The sequence below is a fragment of the Gigantopelta aegis genome, chromosome 3, assembly GCF_016097555.1.
Source record: "Gigantopelta aegis isolate Gae_Host chromosome 3, Gae_host_genome, whole genome shotgun sequence".
NCBI classification, from domain to species: domain Eukaryota; kingdom Metazoa; phylum Mollusca; class Gastropoda; order Neomphalida; family Peltospiridae; genus Gigantopelta; species Gigantopelta aegis.
Window position 1 is genome coordinate 43,409,639 of NC_054701.1, and position 21,009 is coordinate 43,430,647.

At 37.0% G+C, this 21,009-nt stretch overlaps 1 protein-coding gene across 1 annotated transcript; it reads left to right on the top strand.

The window, feature by feature from the left end:
• The first annotated feature begins 3,087 nt into the window (after positions 1-3,087).
• Positions 3,088-20,451, top strand: LOC121368080. The gene is made up of 6 exons (XM_041492617.1): positions 3,088-3,216; positions 10,736-10,841; positions 12,052-12,105; positions 14,213-14,371; positions 16,054-16,095; positions 17,427-20,451. The coding sequence occupies exons 2-6, from the start codon at positions 10,829-10,831 to the stop codon at positions 18,914-18,916; spliced, it is 1,758 nt and encodes a 585-aa protein (XP_041348551.1). The 5' UTR covers positions 3,088-3,216; positions 10,736-10,828; the 3' UTR covers positions 18,917-20,451.
• The last annotated feature ends 558 nt before the right edge of the window (positions 20,452-21,009 follow it).

A 21,009-nucleotide genomic window follows, 5' to 3' on the forward strand; every position in this document is an offset into this window, starting at 1 on the left:
TTAATTCGTTACTAGATATGTTTAAAATATCTTAAATTTTTAACAGAGTGTTTAAAATAAAGAGCATTTTAACCAAGTAGATCTTTGTCTTGTCTTGTTGAGGTAAGTATTAAAATTACAGAAAGGCTAAATTTAATATATTATTCTAGAATGAATGCATGTATCTACACCAGCAATCTTAATGGGGGAACATGTCTCAGCTCATAACCTTCTATTTTCAGCATTAATCTTTTATATTTATGCTCCTCCCCTCCCCAGATTTAAATTCTGCAGGGCTTCTAGATTATGATAGCCCCACTCCCATGGCTAGTGATATTCAAGGTTGGGCTAGTAAACAACTACTATTGCCATGCCCAATGGCTAGTTGAATGTTTGTTGGTCAAATATTGCAGTTCAGTCTATTTTGTACATATGAATATCCTGATTCCACCCAAGCCCCCAAATTTTAGTGTTTTTAAGCTCTATCTCCCCCTTTAGGTGACATATCTGATTATTACTATTATTTAGTAAAATTATATTAACTTAGTAAAGTAGGGCTAGTTCATTTTTTTATCATGGCTAGTAAACTCTTTTAAATCACTGATCCCATGGCTAGTTGATTTTATAAATATTCTAGAAGCCCTGAATTCTGTCTGGGGTGCTCTAAACGAAAATTGTCTTTAATTTTTTTAATTTTGTTTAATGTAAGTTTGTCGGGAAATGAAATAAATATATGTTAATATAACTAATAAGTTTGGATATTGACTGGTTATTTACAACATTTTGTTTGGAGGTTATGTGTGTGTGGTTTTGGTTTTTGAGGGTTTTTTTGCTTTTTGCAATATTGTTTCAAAATGTGAGGGAATTTAGGACAATAGGGGCAAAGGACGTCATTCCATATCTCGGATATGCTAATGAATGCTGATGGGCAATACAGCTAGTAAACATACATGTATGCACACATAATGAAATATGACGGGTTAATATACTTGAGCAGCAGAAAGCATATACTTTTCTGTCATTTGTCATTCTAAAATATGAATTTATTAACTAGTCTTAACTATATAATATGGTGGGTCAAATACATACCCCATGAAATTAAAGTCAATGTTTTGGGTGACTTGTTGGTCAATTATTATGGTGTAGGTGAAGTAAAAACATTAAAATAACTTGTTTGTTTTATTAATTAACAAATTGAATTCAACAAATTGCCAAGATATACTAGAAAAAGGAAAGGATTAATAAATGCTGGTGCATGTGCAGGAACTGTAGCATAGCATGGGGTATGTGTGTCTAATTAGTGAGCAAGTCATTCTCCCCAAGAAAATATATTGAAAATAACAGATTTGCTTGAGCAGGGAGGGGTTTTGGGCCCAGAAACCCCTGGCAAATATATTGAAAATAACAAATTTACTTGAGCAGGGAGGGGTTTTGAGCCCAGAAACCCTACTCTGCACACGCACCTGAAATAATTGATTTAATAACACCTTGAGCAAATTTTTACAACTATTTGATGTCTAACATAAGGTTATTCCGACACTTTGTCAAGAGAAATAACAGAAACCCATGCACTAGGCTATTCCTACCAAAAAAGGCAAGGAATTTTTTACATGCATATATCTCAAATGGGCTGAGCAGTATATTACCATGGTCCATGAAGTACCTGTAGGTTCAGTCACTGTCATGAAACATTGATTGAGACAGGGACGGTAGGCCCATTAAAACTGGGCTATTTTCCGTTCTAGTGCTATACTGTCTGTGGGATGGTGTATATAAAAAGAAAGAAATGTTTTATTTAACGACGCACTCAACACATTTTATTTACGGTTATATGGCATCAGACATATGGTTACGGACCACACAGATTTTGAGAGGAAACACCTACCCATTGAGCCTTGCGGGCACTCACTTAGGGTTTGGAGTCTGTATCTGGATTAAAAATCCCATGCCTCGACTGGGATCCGAACCCAGTACCTACCAGCCTGTTGACCGATGGCCTAACCACCACGCTACCGAGGCCGGTGTGTATATAAAAGATCCCTAGCTATTAATGGAAAAATGTAGCAGGTTTCTTCTCTAAGACTATATGTCAAAATTACAAAATGTTTAACATCCAATAGTCGATGCTTAATAAATGAATGTGCTCTAGTATTATCATTAAACCAAAAAAGAAACTAAATTTTAAAAAACCTTTTGATTAAGACTGGGGAAAAACAATTCATCAAAGGTGATCAACCCCGTGACATTGGAATTCAGTGCAGTTGTGAAGTTTTAAAGTTAAGCAGTGCCTTTAATATGTGGAAATACTCTAAATGAAAAACGCTGGAGTGGCTTGCCACCATAGATCTTATGTGTGGCTGCTTCCAACAGGTGGCTTCTACTAAAAGGTGGCTGCTTAAACAGGTTTTACAGCTTAATAGTAGCCTACTGTTATTGAACAATTAATAGGCCTACAAGTAGTTTTCATACAAATACATATCCAGACATTAAGTTGTTTATTTTGTTTAAAGACACCACTAGAACACATTGCTTTATTAATAATCGGCTATTGGATGTCAAGCATTTGGTTATTTTGATAAACAGTCCTAGAGAAGAAACCTGCAACATTTTCCTATTAGAATCGTAGTTATAACGACCCCTGGCCCTTAAAAAGTCAAAACGGCCAAAGTGTTGACTTCGATGATCAGGGCCGTTTCATCCTGGGGCAATACAGGGCAAGCAAGGCCGTAACTAGGATTTTTTTGTTGCGGGGGGGGGGGGGGGGGGGGGTGCAACTGAGTAGTTAATAGGCCTAGTATAAAACTCCTTAAACGGTTACAAAGATAATTTTCTTATAATGCTTTCCAGATTTTTTTTCTTCTGTACAATGGGTGTACTCCGGCCTGGTTTACAGGGTGTGTCCTGTTTAAACCAATATGCTGGGAGAAAGAAAGGTTGTCCTTTTCAGGGTATGTGTTCACCAGGTAGGCAAAGGTACATACAAAAATCCACGGGCCTTGTGATATTAATAAAAATGTTATATCCACTAAGGCTATATAGAAACATATAGCGAAATGAATTGTGGTCTGAGGCCAACTACTGCCCTGGCAAGGGTGTTTTTTCGTTTCAGTGTCTATTATTAATATCTGTTTGTTATGATGAGTTATCGTTCGTGGATGAAGATGTCGCTAAAAACGGAAGTCATAAGCTAGAAGAAGAAAATAATTACGTTTGACTTTCATTCTTTCTTTCAGGAAGGTAATTATTCTCACATTTTTGTTTTGTTTTGTTGTTTCATAATAATTATGAAGAATAGAAAAGTAATATAGTAGTGTTTCTCTGGTAATCAAAACACTCGCAGAAACGTCTGTTACAGTGAGTATAATAGTATTTGAGTCTTGGTGCCAAGCGAAAATGTTGTTGACATTCTCATTATTATGACAATAGGTTGAATGAAGTATGTCGATCTCGCCCCGTGTCGATCTCGTTGCCTACCGTTTGGTAGTCAGGAATTGCCAAAAAAAGACATAGGTTGGTCTCTGACTGTAATGAGAGCGTGTTTATGTCCAAATGTCCGTCTAGCTCTCTTACAGTCAGAGTACTCGGGCTAGCCCTGGTGAAGTCGCCCCGGGCGAGTTCGCCAGGACTTATTTTCATAGTTAGGCGAAGTTATTATACATATTAGACTTGCTAGAAGACATAATAATAATAATAATAATTTATTTGCATAACACCCGAATATGGGCAGAGCAAAAATAACAATATAATATACATTTATCTGCAGTAAGAGTAACATAAATATACATTAATTACATGAACAAACATCTGAATCAACAAATACATATGTAATTTAAGCCTTATTACTAGTGATATTAATATTTAGGTAAAAGCAAATATTGTCAGAAGTGTAGAGCCATAAAAAACCATCAACTGTGGCGTTTGTGAATTATTTTTCACGAATCCACACACCCTCGTACATTCTCTATTAGTTTATACAGACGTGAAATGCAAACAATTTGAAATTACTTCCAACTCATATGCTTTCACGCAACTTAAAGCATCTCTTTACAAAATTGCAAATGATAGGGCATGATGTTACAACATATTATCTAGTATGTATCTACTGTCATTATCAGCATGTTTTTGTGCCAAAACTACAGGGTTATGCCACTTATACTACTATTTTTGCGTTGGGACACGTTGTGGCGAGATCGCCATATTTACTTCCGTGTTGTATGTCTGTTTAGCGAAGTCGCCAGTACATTATAACTCAAAAATATTCAAGTTACAAGCAGTTTAATGTTTACTTCATTAAGTAAATACATGTGCAGTAGTCATGTTTTGATTTTCTTGTTGTAAAATGTAATACATTGGTAGTTTACATTTCTGACGATTTCACTTGCAAGCCGGGGCGAGATCGCCAGGATTTTTCTTGTTTAAGTTTACATTTTAACGATTATTTGATATATACTAAATACTAAAGTATGTACTGAACCGACGAGGTTGTTATACATCGTTACTCAATGATAAGTGTTGTTTATTTATAATAAATACATGGACAGAATTCGCATGTTATTTATTACCATTGTGTAATGTTAATGTGTTTAGATATATTTCACTTTTTCAGTCAAAAATAGTAGTATAAGTGGTATAATCCTGTAGTTTTGGCACAAAAACATGCTGATAATGACAGTAGATATATACTATAATATATGTTGTAATATATGCTTCTAGCAAGTCTAATATGTATGATAACTTCGCCTAACGATGAAAATAAGTCCTGGCGAACTCGCCCGGGGCGACTTCACCAGGGCAAGATTGACACGGGGCGAGATCGCCAGGCTCCGGTTGAATAGCCTACGCTATTAATGCCACTAATTCACAAGCATATTTCTGACTTAAAAGTGGCTGGAAAGCTGATAGATGGAAATTGTCTTTGTTAAATGCAGTTTTATAATCAAAATATACATAGTCTAGTGTACTGCGGACATCTTTAATCTTATAAATTATAATTTGTTTTATTATTTTAAAGAAATCCTGTCACTATTAAGTCTATTTAGTAACACGATTGTCACGGTCACAATGTGTCAGTCTCTCCATGTCACTCGCCACAGGTACCCCCAACCAATAATGCTGAGGATACTATACTTCTATAGTTATGTTATATAGGCATATGTGTAACTATTTTATTCGTATTACATTACAAGTTTCTGTTTGGGGGTACCTGTGGCAATCACTGACCCAAGATATAATATTGGGTCACAATATTTTCGTGTTTTGACCATTAAAATTATATGGGCTGTGGGTTGCCTAAATAACTGAGGATGCAGTAGAAAGAAAGCAGATCCCAGAAATATAAAGAGGACATAATGGAGGTGTTGTGACATCACATACATGTAGGAAGCTTGCAAAGAGTAGAGGGGCTGTAATTTGCTTATCTTCACACAAAACATCCTTTTGACTTCCGTGTGTAAAGATTCAATATTGAAAATGTTAATCACCAAGAGCTAATTTCACAAAACAACACTCTACATTGCGACCGATTTGATTGTTTATATATATATATATATATATATATATATATATATATATATACACACATATATATATATATATATATATATATATATATATATATATATATATATATATATACACACATATATATATATATATATATATATTTATATATATATATATATACATATATATATATATATATATATATATATATATATATATATATATATATATATATATATATATATATATATATGTACGATATATATATATATATATATATATATATATATATATATATATCATATATATATATATATACATATATATATATATGCGACCATTTTTTTCATTTGGCGAGTAAAACATTTATATAGAAAATAGAAGTACATGTAGATGCCATCTACATGTAGCTCCAAGGTGAAAAAGTTAACTTAGATGGCTGCATAAAGTTGTAAGTTTGTGTGTACGACTAGTAATTATACTTGCCAAGTACATGTTTGTTTGTTAAAGATGTGTTTGGCATCGATCTACTGATACATGAATGTTATCCAGAAAATTATGGCATCAAAATGTATTTTAGCTGATATTCAAATACATACATACCAAAAAATGTATGTACATGTAGAGTATTTTGTAAAATGTTTTCTAATTTGGCCAATTTAATCAAAATTGTATTAGCCAAATTTAAATATTAAGTACTAAATATGTAAGTGTTACATCATGTACCATCTATGTCCCAAACTGCATTCGACTATTGACAAAAACACAAATTTATACACTATTAAATGAAAGAATACTCTATCATATATTTTTAGTTACGGTACATAAAATAAAATATATATAAAATATATACGAAAAAATCAACAACATGGGTTTAAAACTAATCCATTCTAGTATACAAAATGTTGACAAATTTATATTTTTGATTATGTCACGTCCGTCAAAAAAAAATTAATATCCGTCACAAAAATTATTTATAGATTCCATGAATTTCACATAAAATTCTTCAAAATTAAATTCACAATCTTATAAAACAAATAAAGAAGTAGAAAATACATGAGATTCTGTTTTTAACTTTATAACTTCTAGATAAAATGTGATTGATGTGACATTTCAAATTAGTTCTAAAATTCAAGTAACTACATAATTCTCGACCAAACATTTCTTGCACAAGTTACAAGGATATGAAGGTTTCTATGTAGTAAAGATTTTCTTCATTGTGGATTTTTGATAAAGATAATTGAAAAAACTAAATGTCATGTCTGTCACAATTTAAGTCTCCCAGGTGCAGTGTACATACATGTCTAAATTTTACATATTCAAGACCCTTATGATGTTTACTTTCATATTTGATGTAAAGTTTCCATGTAAATGTAATGCTTTTTATTTTCATAATCGTGGACCAAATACCATGAAATGCCCCATATATATACAGAAGTGTCTTAACACCATACAATAAACAGGAAAGGGTGGTAATTTTTAACTGTATTCAGGCACATGTATTTGGAAAAATAACCTTTCTGGTACCTAATTTTTAATTTTTAAAGCCATTAGCATTACATGATCAAATATATGTTTCTTAACTATGCACAGTTGACCAACACTTTTTTTAATTTTTTTTTTTATTAAAGGAAAAGTTCAGTTTGTCAAATGTTTAAATACCAACACCCATCGCTATCACTTGATGTCAATTCAGATAAGCATTGCATTCATACTAGTGAATAGTTAGTAAATATCAGTTTTCTAATGAATTGATTTCCAATTAACAATTTATAAATACATCAAAATTATTTGTAATTGTTATGAATGGATTACATCTACTATTTACTACAGCTAGTAGAGGCACAAAAATGTAGCATACCTTTTGCAGATTGTTTATAATAAATTAAAACAAATTCTAACAGGGCTTAAAAATCATAAAAATTACGATTTGGCCGTGTTGATTTGGCATGTAACATGCATCTAATGGTATTTCATCTTCTTCCATTTTAAGTCAATTTCTACAGTAATTTTAAGGATAAACAAACACAACTTAGTAAAATTAATGGTTTTAGGAGTTTGTAAAGTTGTTTTATTTAAATACTTGTCTGCACTTTAATTTTTAATGAAAATGTACTCGAACTGTGAAGAAAAACCTCGCACATGAACGACAAGCAGACAACATCAAATCAGATGTTGATTGCGCGAACTGCACACGAGAAAACAAACTGAACAGAGTTGGAAGCATAACACAGTTAGGGACGTTGACGATACATGCATGTACATCATATTGCATGCCATTTTGTATAAAAATTAGCAGTTCGCTAATTTACTGTTGACAGGGTGAGCCATAAATGGCTTTTTTGTTAAGATTTCTAGCTTAGTTATTAGAAATTATAAAACCAATATTGCAGTAATTACAAATTATGATTGGGGAACATTTGCTTTTGTACATGTATGTACAAGGTACCTGCAGAGTTTCTGCCAAAGAGTTTAGTTTTTTTTGTATGGCGCTATTGAATTGATTATTTACAATTTGTGTGCTGAATGCAATCAGTCAACGGGGAATGGGGACCTCCCCCAGAAAGAAAATGGGTTAGGTTAGGGTTAAGAAAATCATACAGTAATAATTAGTCTTACCCATTTTACGCTCTCACAGATGTCATGTCATATGGTTTTACGTGCACATTCAGAACAAACTGTTGTAGCACACACCTGTCATGGGTGCAGGTGCCAGCCTCGGCCGGCTCCTCCATCCAGGACTCTCTGGCAGATGTCATGTCATATGGTTTTACGTGCACATTCAGAACAAGCTGTTGTAGCACACACCTGTCATGGGTGCAGGTGCCAGCCTCGGCCGGCTCCTCCATCCAGGACTCTCTGGCAGATGTCATGTCGTATGGTTTTACGTGCACATTCAGAACAAGCTGTTGTAGCACACACCTGTCATGGGTGCAGGTGCCAGCCTCGGCCGGCTCTCCAGGACTCTCCAGATGTCATGTCGTATGGTTTTACTGGCACATTCAGAACAAGCTGTTGTAGCACACCTGTCATGGGTGCAGGTGCCAGCCTCGGCCGGCTCCTCCATCCAGGACTCTCTGCAGATGTCATGTCGTATGGTTTTACGTGCACATTCAGAACGTGTCATGGGTGCAGGTGCCAGCCTCGGCCGGCTCCTCCATCAAGGACTGGCAGATGTCATGTCGTAGGTTTTACGTGCACATTCAGAACAAACTGTTGTAGCACACACCTGTCATGGGTGCAGGTGCCAGCCTCGGCCGGCTCCTCCATCCAGGACTCTCTGGCAGATGTCATGTCGTATGGTTTTACGTGCACATTCAGAACAAGCTGTTGTAGCACACACCTGTCATGGGTGCAGGTGCCAGCCTCGGCCAGCTCCTCCATCCAGGACTCTCTGGCAGATGTCATGTCATATGGTTTTACGTGCACATTCAGAACAAGCTGTTGTAGCACACACCTGTCATGGGTGCAGGTGCCAGCCTCGGCCGGCTCCTCCATCCAGGACTCTCTGGCAGATGTCATGTCATATGGTTTTACGTGCACATTCAGAACAAGCTGTTGTAGCACACACCTGTCATGGGTGCAGGTGCCAGCCTCGGCCGGCTCCTCCATCCAGGACCAGATGTCATGTCTATGGTTTTACGTGCACATTCAGAACAAGCTGTTGTAGCACACACCTGTCCAGGTGCCAGCCTCGGCCGGCTCCTCCATTCAGGACTCTCTGGCAGATGTCATGTCATATGGTTTTACGTGCACATTCAGAACAAGCTGTTGTAGCACACACCTGTCATGGGTGCAGGTGCCAGCCTCGGCCGGCTCCTCCATCCAGGACTCTCTGGCAGATGTCATGTCATATGGTTTTACGTGCACATTCAGAACAAACTGTTGTAGCACACACCTGTCATGGGTGCAGGTGCCAGCCTCGGCCGGCTCCTCCATCCAGGACTCTCTGGCAGATGTCATGTCATATGGTTTTACGTGCACATTCAGAACAAGCTGTTGTAGCACACACCTGTCATGGGTGCAGGTGCCAGCCTCGGCCGGCTCCTCCATCCAGGACTCTCTGGCAGATGTCATGTCATATGGTTTTACGTGCACATTCAGAACAAACTGTTGTAGCACACACCTGTCATGGGTGCAGGTGCCAGCCTCGGCCGGCTCCTCCATCCAGGACTCTCTGGCAGATGTCATGTCATATGGTTTTACGTGCACATTCAGAACAAACTGTTGTAGCACACACCTGTCATGGGTGCAGGTGCCAGCCTCGGCCGGCTCCTCCATCCAGGACTCTCTGGCAGATGTCATGTCATATGGTTTTACGTGCACATTCAGAACAAACTGTTGTAGCACACACCTGTCATGGGTGCAGGTGCCAGCCTCGGCCGGCTCCTCCATCCAGGACTCTCTGGCAGATGTCATGTCATATGGTTTTACGTGCACATTCAGAACAAGCTGTTGTAGCACACACCTGTCATGGGTGCAGGTGCCAGCCTTGGCCGGCTCCTCCATCCAGGACTCTCTGGCAGAAACCCTGACCCATATTTGTACATGTAGATGGTCTTTTTAAGCAATATCTCTTCTGGTTTATATCAGTTATAACAAAATTTGTGTTCACAATAGACCTTGGTATGAACAAAATTGAGGTGAGTGATTAATTGTTACCCTAATTTAAGTTATGGGAAGCCATTTAAAAGGACATTCCTGAGTTTACTACATTGTAAGATGTTTCTGACTAATAAAATAGTTCTACGATTGAACTTACTAGTACATATTAAATATACATGTAGTTTTTTGTTTAGAACGTCATTGTCTGTATATTCAATGTGTTTCTGGTTGTTTTAATATTTGTAGGAAACCCAAACTGGAAATAAAATGAAATTTAACCTAATACATATATAAGAACGATCAGAAACACGTTTAATATACAGCCACTAATATTTTATGTAGAAAAATATATTTGATATATGTAATTACAATCGTTAAAAAGTCTCTGTTAGTTGATAACATCTTACAAATTGCAGCAAACTCAGGAATGTCCCTTTAAGATATATACTAATTACCATATTGATATAAATTATAAATTCACATGTTTACGAGAGTTAAAAATGACTGTCCTTGAACTAGTCCCAGGGGAGTAATGGAGAATGAGAGTGATTTGTAACATTTGTAAATTTTTGTAGATGTACATACATGTGTATGGATCAATGTAGTTACATTGTATTAGTTGTGAGTCTTTTTTTTTTTCCTTTTGCAGATGACTGTATTTAGAATCCATCCATTTGTCTGGCTCTAAAACAGGAATTCTGGGAGTTGGCCAAGTGTGGTCAGATTGGCTAGGGCTTTCATTATGGCCGACACAAGTAAGTTGCAAACTGTACATTATTGTCTCTAGATACAGCTACATACATGTGCGTACATGTATATGATTTTTCTGTACAGGTATGTTCAGTGTTGATGTTGTTTACCTCTGCTGAGCTGAAGGTGATGTAGAGTTCTACAAAATCATCAATAAAATCATCTATGTGCTATCCTGGATATTGTTCCGAATTATATCAAATGCCTAAAAAAAAAAATGTATGTTTTTGGTTTCCCGACCTACCCTGATTTTATGTAGTGACCCTGAAAATATTTGAAAAACCCCCAAAACAAACATTCTTAAAAAATCACGATCCATGATTTTTTTGCAATAAGCAAACTAGATTCGGAGCACCTCGGCCGATTGCAGTTTCTCAGTTTAATTTGATTTAAAAAGGAATAAAAAAAGGTCCTATATCTACCCAGTTCTTTTCAAGAATGAAACCTGAAACACACACATATGTATATTTTTTAGGCCTAATAAACAGTTTTAATAGACCATAACCACAGACTCAGTTAAAAAGTGTGCTCTGCAGTGGGGAGTAGAGTGCATATATATCACGAACAAAGAGAATACAATGAAGGAGCAGGGAGCTATGGAAGCTGAATATCGGAATATTAAAAATAATAATAAATAATTATTACTGAAAAGCAAAATGAATTCTTCAAATTTTTAATGAATATTTTCGGGTTACAGTAAAAAAAAATATTTGTGTGTTTTGTCTTTGTAAATTTATATTGCATGTGTACAATGTCTTAAACAGTTGTCTAGTTTGCTCTTTTATGATTTTTGCACTTTGCTGTCAGTATTTGTAACATCTGTTGATACTTGGTTGTCTAGTGTGCTCTTTTATGATTTTTGCACTTTGCTGTCAGTATTTGTAACATCTGTTGATACTTGGTTGTCTAGTGTGCTCTTTTATGATTTTTGCACTTTGCTGTCAGTATTTGTAACATCTGTTGATACTTGGTTGTCTAGTGTGCTCTTTTATGATTTTTGCACTTTGCTGTCAGTATTTGTAACATCTGTTGATACTTGGTTGTCTAGTGTGCTCTTTTATGATTTTTGCACTTTGCTGTCAGTATTTGTAACATCTGTTGATACTTGGTTGTCTAGTGTGCTCTTTTATGATTTTTGCACTTTGCTGTCAGTATTTGTAACATCTGTTGATACTTGGTTGTTCTATAGTTGCTTACTTTTCAATTGTTTTTCAGATGGAAACCCTAAGTCCAATATGGCCACTCCTGAGCCACCAAAAAGTGGAAGTGGTAAAAAGTTTTGTCATTGGTCTTTACATACCCGGGTAGTGTACATGTACATAATTATGTACCAAACAGTATTTAAATGTCGACAGAAACTCATTTCACACCTAATTTGCTACATGTTGGATTCAGAGTGCATGGCATTAGACTGAATACCAAATGCATAAACTGTATCAGCGATAAGAATAGATTAACAGGCCCGTATGCAGCAAGGTGTCTTTGGGGATGGGTGGGGGCTGTTCACCCTAACGTCATGGAAAAATATTAAAATTACTTTTTTTGTCCTACATGTACTGTATATTAAAAAAAAGGTTCTTGTAACCTCTGCCCACATAACCAGGGTTTCTGCCAGAGAATACAGTGGGTAAAATTAAGTACCTTAAATTCTTGGGAATTAATGGATATATTTGTATCATTTTTAAAAAGATGATATTAATAGAACTCCTGTTTAAAATTTGTCAAAGTATGTAAAATGTTTTAAACCATTTCAAACCCATGACCACCTAGTAGGCGATGTTATGGTCTTGGTTGTTTTTATTACATACCCACAATGTTTTCTGGCAGAAAGCCTGATCACATATATCATTACTATGGGCCTGGTTAAAGACTTGTAACCATGGGCCTTGATCCTCCTTCCAGTACCAGTGCTGTACTGTTACAACTGGTGAATCATATACATGTATCATGATCAGTAGATTCTGCCTGTGGGAACTGTGTATGGTACATCCCCTCTACATGTATTTTACTTCTACATGTATTTGTTTACACTCTTATTGTCTCACCTCTAGTTTCTCACTAAGTCTATGTTTGTGTTTTGATGTACAAGTATGTGACAATTTTCACATATATCTATGATATCTGTATATTTGTATATATATACATACTAATTATAAACTAACCAGGATTAGCTTTAGTCATTTTTAGAAAAGTAAAATATTTTCTTATAATTAATCACATGGGAGATTAAATTTTAAAAAAATTATGTGTAGTACATGACATTGTATGCTTATCCCCAAAAATTGCCTCCTAACTTCCTCATGTAATTAGTACTGGATAAAATAGTATAAAATTATAAAAAAGAACTTAAAGTCAGTTTTATTTTCATCCTTCACCTGCCCACTGACCATTGGTATTTCTCTCCATAATTCATTAGACTGGTCTGAACATCCCAACAGGCAGTGAAATGGCTAAAGTCTTCCCGTCAACACTGGGCTTCCTGTTCCAGTCACATATGTGATTGTAACTTCTTCCTTTCATATTCACTATTTCGGTTCAGACATCTTTAAAGATTCTTTTCTTTTGCTCCTCTTTTATCAAAGCCATCTTATCTTTGGTACATGTTATTAGCTACATGTACATTTGTAGATCTATACCTGTAAAATTTACTATTGGAATGTCAAATGAGAGATCAATTGAGGCATTATGTGTTACCGTCCAAATGCCCCATCCCAAACGCAAATGGTACTGAAACTTTGCAATCTAATGTTTACATATATGTTTGTTGTAATTACATGTGTGCTGTTCTGATAAATTGATTTGATAACGGTATAGGACTTAAGGTACTGGGTTTGTATTGACTCCCACCAAGAGCAAGTTTTACCAACTCAGTATAGACAAATCAGGGTTTTTGCCAGAGGGTAAAATGGGTATGGCGCCATATACTCACATTTTTTTGCAGATTTTTATTTTTAAGTTAACTTTTTGATCAAATCAATTACTGTATGATTTTCTTGACCCCCACCCTAAACATAACCCTTTTTGTTTCTTGGGGAGTGCCACCCCCCCCCCCCCCCCCAACCCCCACCCCCACTCCCCATTCCCCCAGTTGACTGTGGTTACCTTCAGTTCCAATACCCAAAAATTTAATTCTGGCAGAAACACTGCAAGTGCAAGCTCACTCCACTAACGTATCTCTCACTAACTCACCACTAACGCACTGTTCTGGACACACATCTGAGGTGTGTGTGCCCAGGACAACATTATATTTAACCTTAATTGGATATACGCATGTAAATAAGTTGAAATGAAATGAAATTATTTATTAAATGCATAATTTTAATCATCATCATCATGAGAGATTTAAATTGTTAAAACTTGTATGTTTTGTGTTCAGGAGGCCCCATCATCAAAGCTTCGCAGGAGCCCGATGAATACCAGCAAGCCATTCATATCATCCTGGTCACTGTGGTCAGTGTGATTGGAATTGTGGGTATTATTGCACTCATTCTGCTGCTGTGGCGGTACGTGAGAAATCGACGAGAAGAACGTCACCGTGAGTTCAGCCTCATTATTATTGTTATTATTATTATAGCTCATAGGGGTAATTAGTTATTGATTAATTTAGCCGTGGCAGTTCATGCCAACATTAGCATCTGTTAAATTATTGGTTTTTATCAGGTACATGTAATCTGTGTTGTACTGTGGCAGGAATACTGATTAATTAGTTGTAGTTGTAAAATCATTATTGTTGACATCAAGAATACTAGGATTTTGTATTGGCAGGATGTGCTAAAAAAAAAACACCAAAAAACCCCACCCCCTCCCCCCACTTTTTTAATTTTAGTTATCTTGGTGTTGATTGCACTGTATGACATGGAATATTTCTTTCTGTACTAAAATTAAAGTCTTATTTTTGTTACGTTCTATCCTGTCTGTGGAGATTAAAGTGTACATACAAAAGATCTCCAACTGCCAGTGCAAAACATTTAGTGGATTTCCTTTAAAGGTCGATTCCATCCAGTAGTTGTTTTGCAATTTTTACGTGATACCGACTTTTATTCTAAATTTTAATTTTATATATCTGTGATATTTGTATTTTTCCACAGTTCTTTACACTGTGTTTTTATTTGACTCTTGAATTTTTATATTGATGTTGATCATCACTTTATTTGTTTGCATTACCATAGTTTGACACCCAATAGCTGATGTATTTTTTCGTGCTGGGGTGTCGTTAAACATTCATTCATTTATTCATTCCTTTAAAGGATACATGTATGTGTCAGAATTATTAAATGTTTGATGTCCATACTTGGCCAATGATTTATTAATCAATGTGTTCTACTTGTGTTGTTAAAAATAACAAATTTTGTTTTGGGTCTCTTATGTAACAGGGGACAATATTTTGAAATCTGAGGTAACCGGAAGTCAGTTCACATAATTTTTACCTACCGTAGGTCCAACCAATTGTTCAGTTACGTGAATTATATTTCCATAACCTGTGGATTACCTGATCAGTTACTTCAAAGTTACGTTGAAATTCAAATACATAATGTTTTAGCTCAAACATAAAGTTAAAACAAAATACAAAACAAAACATTTTATAAAACAATTTCTTTAATGCTTGTTAAACTCACAATATTGTAAAAGGACTAAATATCAGCCCCAGTACTGAAACAAAATAGATACACTTCCAGATTCCTTTTCTCGTTTACTTTCACTTTATTGATGGTACTTCTATACTACAGTGATGTTCCAAATGTTTGTTTTTTAAAGCTTATTATGCGATGTTTGTATTTTTCAACTTTTGTGACACTTTTGGATTCCTGTTTATGTTAAAACTTTTGGCTCAACTCTATACTGAGCATATAGTTTAGACTGGTCAAGTTACAACTGTTGCAGTATAACGCTGTCTACTGGTTTGCTGCACATCAAGTATCTGAAAATCAGTCAAAACATTTGTCAGAATACTAGTCAGATCTGAGGGTCTCAAAATTACAATACTCAACTGTATAATAAACTTCTTGTAATCGTGAAGTTTGCAGGTTTTAATTTCTGAACGTCTATAGGTCACAACATAATCGATTTGTGGTTCGCGTAAACTTAATTTTGCATAACTGACATCACAAAATATTGTGCCCTGATGTAATAGGCAGATGTTAATGACACAGGGTTATTATTATTATTTTGTCTGTTTTGTTTTGTGAGTTTTATTATTAATTGTTAAATTGTTTTCAGGAAGACACCACAGAAGTCCCAGTCTGCAGTCTATTTCTGTTGGTAAGGAAATTTTATAATCTTGATGCATGTGTTCCTTCAATTTTTTCTCATCCCACCAGGTTGAGGAAGGATGTAGATAAGTGGCACAGCACTCGGTGAACCCACTCACTTGGTGATTGGGTTTTTGGGGTCTTTTTTTCGAGTTCCAATCAGTGATCCATGACTGGTATATCAAAGGATCAAAGGCTGTGGTATATGCTGTCTTGTCTGTTGGAAAGTGCATATAAAAGATTGCTTCTTAGTACTGGAAAAATTTAGCAGTACATGCTAACATTTGTAAAGAAAACACAGTGAAACCTGTCTAAACTGGACCCTGAAAACCCCCGGAATCCTGTCAAAACCAGCCAAGTTTTATGGTCTTGAATTTTTTTAATTCTAAAAAGCTACCCACTAAATCCGATAAATATTAGGTTCCCAGCGTGATCCTGTTTAGACTGGTTTCACTGTATGTTATATCTTTCTCTTCTGTGTTGTGACTTAGCTACCACAAACATCACCTTTCATGAATGTATTGCAAACTATAGAATTGTGGGAGTGGGACATAGCTCAGTGGTACAGCGCTCGGCCTGATGTGCAATTGATCTAGGATCGATTCCTGTCGGTGGGCCCATTGGGCTATTTCTTGTTCCAGCCAGTGTTCCACAACTGGTGCAACAAAGGCTGTGGTATGTCTGTGGGATGGTGCATATAAATGATCCCTTGCTGCTAATCAAAAAAAGAGTAGCCCATGAAGTGAGTAGCCCATGAAGTGGCTACAGCAGGTTTCCTCTCTTAATGTGTGGTCCTTAACCATATGTCTGACTCCATATAACCGTAAATAAAATGTGTTGAGTGCGTCATTAAATAAAACATTTCCTTCCTTCCTATAGAATCGATTATTTGATGCATCTGCTTTCCTAGTCTTGCTCCAGCACTGTGCAAAAAACTGCAAATATAAACAAAAGAGCATGAGTGATGACTCACCTGTTTTTACTGATGACTGTTTTGATGTTTGTAGTGGATCAAAATTTATTTTATGCAAAACAAAAAATATAGTACAGTGAAACCTCTCAAAACCGGACCCTCTTTAAACCGGAATTGCCTCAAAACCGGACGTTTTACAGTACAGAACGTAACCTCCCAAAACCGAATACCTCTTTTTACCGGACAATTGTCTTGGTCCCAATGGTGTCTGCTTTAGAGGTGTTTGACTGTACCTCAGAAAGTAGGGTCTGTAGTTTGATTTTAGGAATCAAACTCAAATAGTATATCTAAAAATATTCAACTCTTAATGTACATGTGTATCATATTTTAAAAACCGAAAATCAATATCATTCTCTTTTTCCTTCCAGAAGTGAGCAACAAACAACTTCCTGTGGTTCTTCTACTGTATTCCTATGACTGCCCCATGCATGAAAAGGTTGTGCAAGCTCTCGGCGGGTTTCTTATGGAAGCGTGCAGCTGCAATGTGACCCTTGACCTGTTTGAGGAGCAGATCATACACGACCAGGGACTGGATGACTGGCTCGTTGAGCGGTTGCAGGATGCAGATTTCATAATTGTCGTGTGTTCAGTGGGAGCCAGACTGAGATGCTCAAAGAAACGAATCAAATTCAAAGTCGACGCTCTCAGGACGTTGCCCGATTATTTTGCTGTCGCCGTCGACTATGTCGCAGAGAAAATGCGCGCCGAGCGGACGAAAGGTTTATCAATGTCCAAGTTCGTGACTCTTTATATGGATTATTCAACAGCTAGTGACATTCCTCCCCAGCTAGAAACAGGAACCAAGTTCTGTCTGATGAAAGACATCGGTAAACTTTACAGTCATCTGCACTGCCCTGAATCAGAGGACCGAAAAGCCACATTCCCGTTGATGACAGAGAGTACGTATCAGGACACGGAGATTGGTGCCGAGTTGTATGTCGCCATCGAGCAGGCGAAGGACTATTTTTCACGACACCCAAATTGGGTGGAAGACAGACTGGAGCCAGTGTCGGCAGCTGCCAGTGGCAAGAACAAGAAGCGCCACAAGCGAAAGACCTCCCTGGAGCAGCCCCTCCTGCCCAGCAGCTGTGGAGAAGATAAGATAAAGATGCTCACCAATTGTCTCGACACTACGGTCGAAGTTCACACACTTCCACGAGTGATCAACATGGACGAGACGCCCATGAATTCGTTCCTGTACAGTCGACAGAACTCTCTCCCTTCCTCGCTCAGCAGTCACGTGACCCCGCACGTCTCCACCAACCACATTAGCATCTCCAAAAGCTTTGACAGTTTTTACCATAACGGTCGCAGCGGTGGCGGTGATTGCGACGAGCTGCCTCCGTGTATCGTGTGCGGGAAATACGTGCACACTGACGGGAAGGTGTCGTGCCGGAAACAGACCGAACCTCCAGAGATCGAGGTCGACAGTATCGAGTACATCCCACCGAAGAACAAGAGCAAGTCGATGCCCGTGGTGTACGGCACCGACTTTACCAGTGGCTCCCCCCACACCGTGCTTCACGCGGAGGTGCACAACGAGTGGGAGAGCGACGGGCGGACCTCGCGGCTGTCCGACTCGCAGGACTCGGTGTCGCTGTCCGGCTCGGACACCCTGGAGCGTGACCTGCGCTCGATCAAAGTGCTGCCCACATTCGACCACGTGCATTACTCGGCGTCGGCATACATGCTCAGCGAGCTGTCTCCGCTGAGAAGTCTCTCATCGTCGGCGATCGTATCATCGCTGTCCGACTACCGGATCCGAGTGGTCCCGACCCTTGTGCCGGTTAGTCAGCGAGTGATGATGGAACCGGATGGGAACTTCATGGCTCAAGAGGGGCAGGTGGTTAGTTTGTAAGTCTTTACGTGTGATGGCTGATAAACCAAGTGATGAATTTTTGTCACCATCCAAGGGTTGACTAATAATTGGAATGACAAAAAGGTGTTACAATTTTTTGTAAGATTGACAGTTTTTTCTGTAATTTAACGTATAGAAAAGTGACTCAGTTGAAAAAATTGCCTCATTTAATTTTTTAAAGTCATAATTTCTTATATTTTCTTTCCTACTTTTTTGATGTATAATATTTGTAAAAAAAAAAAAAAAAAACTAAACTGAAAAGCATACACTTAGTACATGCTTGCAGTAACGCAAAGCCTAGTTTTATTAGTGGGTTGCACCAATAACTGGGCTTTGAGTTATGGCAAACAAACTTCATTTTTTTTAAAGATTGACTTGTATCAATTAGTTCTGAAATTATTCAACATTTGAACAGAAAAGGATCCATTAAAGATTGCATAGAGCTGTTTGAAATCCAATATTTAGTGTATCCCACTAATGAACTTGTATTAATTATTTACAGGGTACTGTGTGAATCTTTCTGCTGTCAAGTTGGTAGTCACCAAAAGTACAGTGTTTGACCACAGTTTAATAATCACTAGAATCAATATGTTTTATCGATTCTGAACCGAATTATGAGCTGTACTTACTGACCTTTTATACGCCAGTCTACGGTGGGTCGTATTATGGTATGGTGTTGTCCGTCATTCTGTTAACATTTTCTTGTCCAGATCATATCTTGCATACAGGACCATCAAACCTCACATGTAGGAACAACTTGGGATGGCGGTGTGCCACTTACTATTACTAGATCATTGTTATCTACTTTTCAAGGTCTACTGCACATAACAGTAAATCCTTGTCTGGATCATATCTTGCATACAAATGCATGCAGTACCATCAGACCTCACATGTAGGAACAACTTGGGATGGTTGTGTGTCACATACAATTACTAGATCACTGTGATAAAATAAATCAAATAATTTGTCTATATAATTATAAATGTGTCACCAAGAGTACCTATGATAAACCAAATTTCTCTTTCTAATAAAGAACAATAACTTCATTAATCAGACTGCACCTTATCCAATGGATACAGTATCATCAGTAGTTGGTCCAAAACAAACTGTTCATCCATCTCATTGAAAAATTTTCACATAATTAGAATTGAATCATACCCATTGGTAACATATTCATTAATATCTATGGTTTTTCATAAAACTCCTGACAGGCGTATCTTGTACCTCACTGGTACTCTTTTGTTAACTTTTGTTGATTTATAGGGCATTCAGTGTTCTCGCTGCTCCATTTAAGCGGGGCGCCCCACCCCGCTATTCCATTTCCCGCCCTCCTTTCACGTTCCTCGCCCTCCTTTATTTTTGAACGCCCTCCTTTATTTTTGAGCGCCCCTCTTAAATTCCAACACCTATCTCTGCTATTTCCAAATGCACTTTTTTCCACACAAAACGATCAGTCTGCACACTGGACATCAAAGGAAACGAGCCGCGTTGTGTACGAAAAAGCAATTGACGAAACATTTACGACAGTTACCGTAACGTAATTTAACAGTATTTTTAACAGCCTCTATTTTGTCCAATATCTGTATTCATTTGTATGTTTGATAGACACAATAAAAGTTATATTTTATGTAAGCAATGAAAACATTTTATTTTTTACGGATTCGGCAATCTCCGATTGAAAAAAAACAACCCTGTTATTTGCCGCCAAATTTGTCACGTGATCAGAACGGTCATTCTGTCTTTTGTTTCCACTAACTGTCGTTTGATATTTTGTCCTCAGTTGCAGATGCCAAATAATATATACACCGTCTTTACAAAAACGAAACTACTTTTTATCAGCTGGCGATAATATTTTATCACAGCGATCGATTCATTCGATGAAGATGGAAATAACAAAAATGTATCTGACATTAGGAGATCACTTTACAAACATCTTTATTGTTTTTCGTATATCTTGAAATCTTTATTAAAAATAATAATATTAAAACTTTGATCGGTCCAGCAAAACCTGAACTGCCCATGAATGTCAGACGGATATCATCTTCTGTTCAATTAAAAGACAAGTTTTTTTTTTATAAACCCCTTTGCACTTT

Coding starts and splice junctions, on each gene's coding strand:
- LOC121368080 (XM_041492617.1), top strand. Junction 12,106..14,212: donor GCCACCAAAAAGTGGAAGTG/GTAAAAAGTTTT, acceptor TTTTGTGTTCAG/GAGGCCCCATCATCAAAGCT. Junction 16,096..17,426: donor TCTGCAGTCTATTTCTGTTG/GTAAGGAAATTT, acceptor TTTTCCTTCCAG/AAGTGAGCAACAAACAACTT.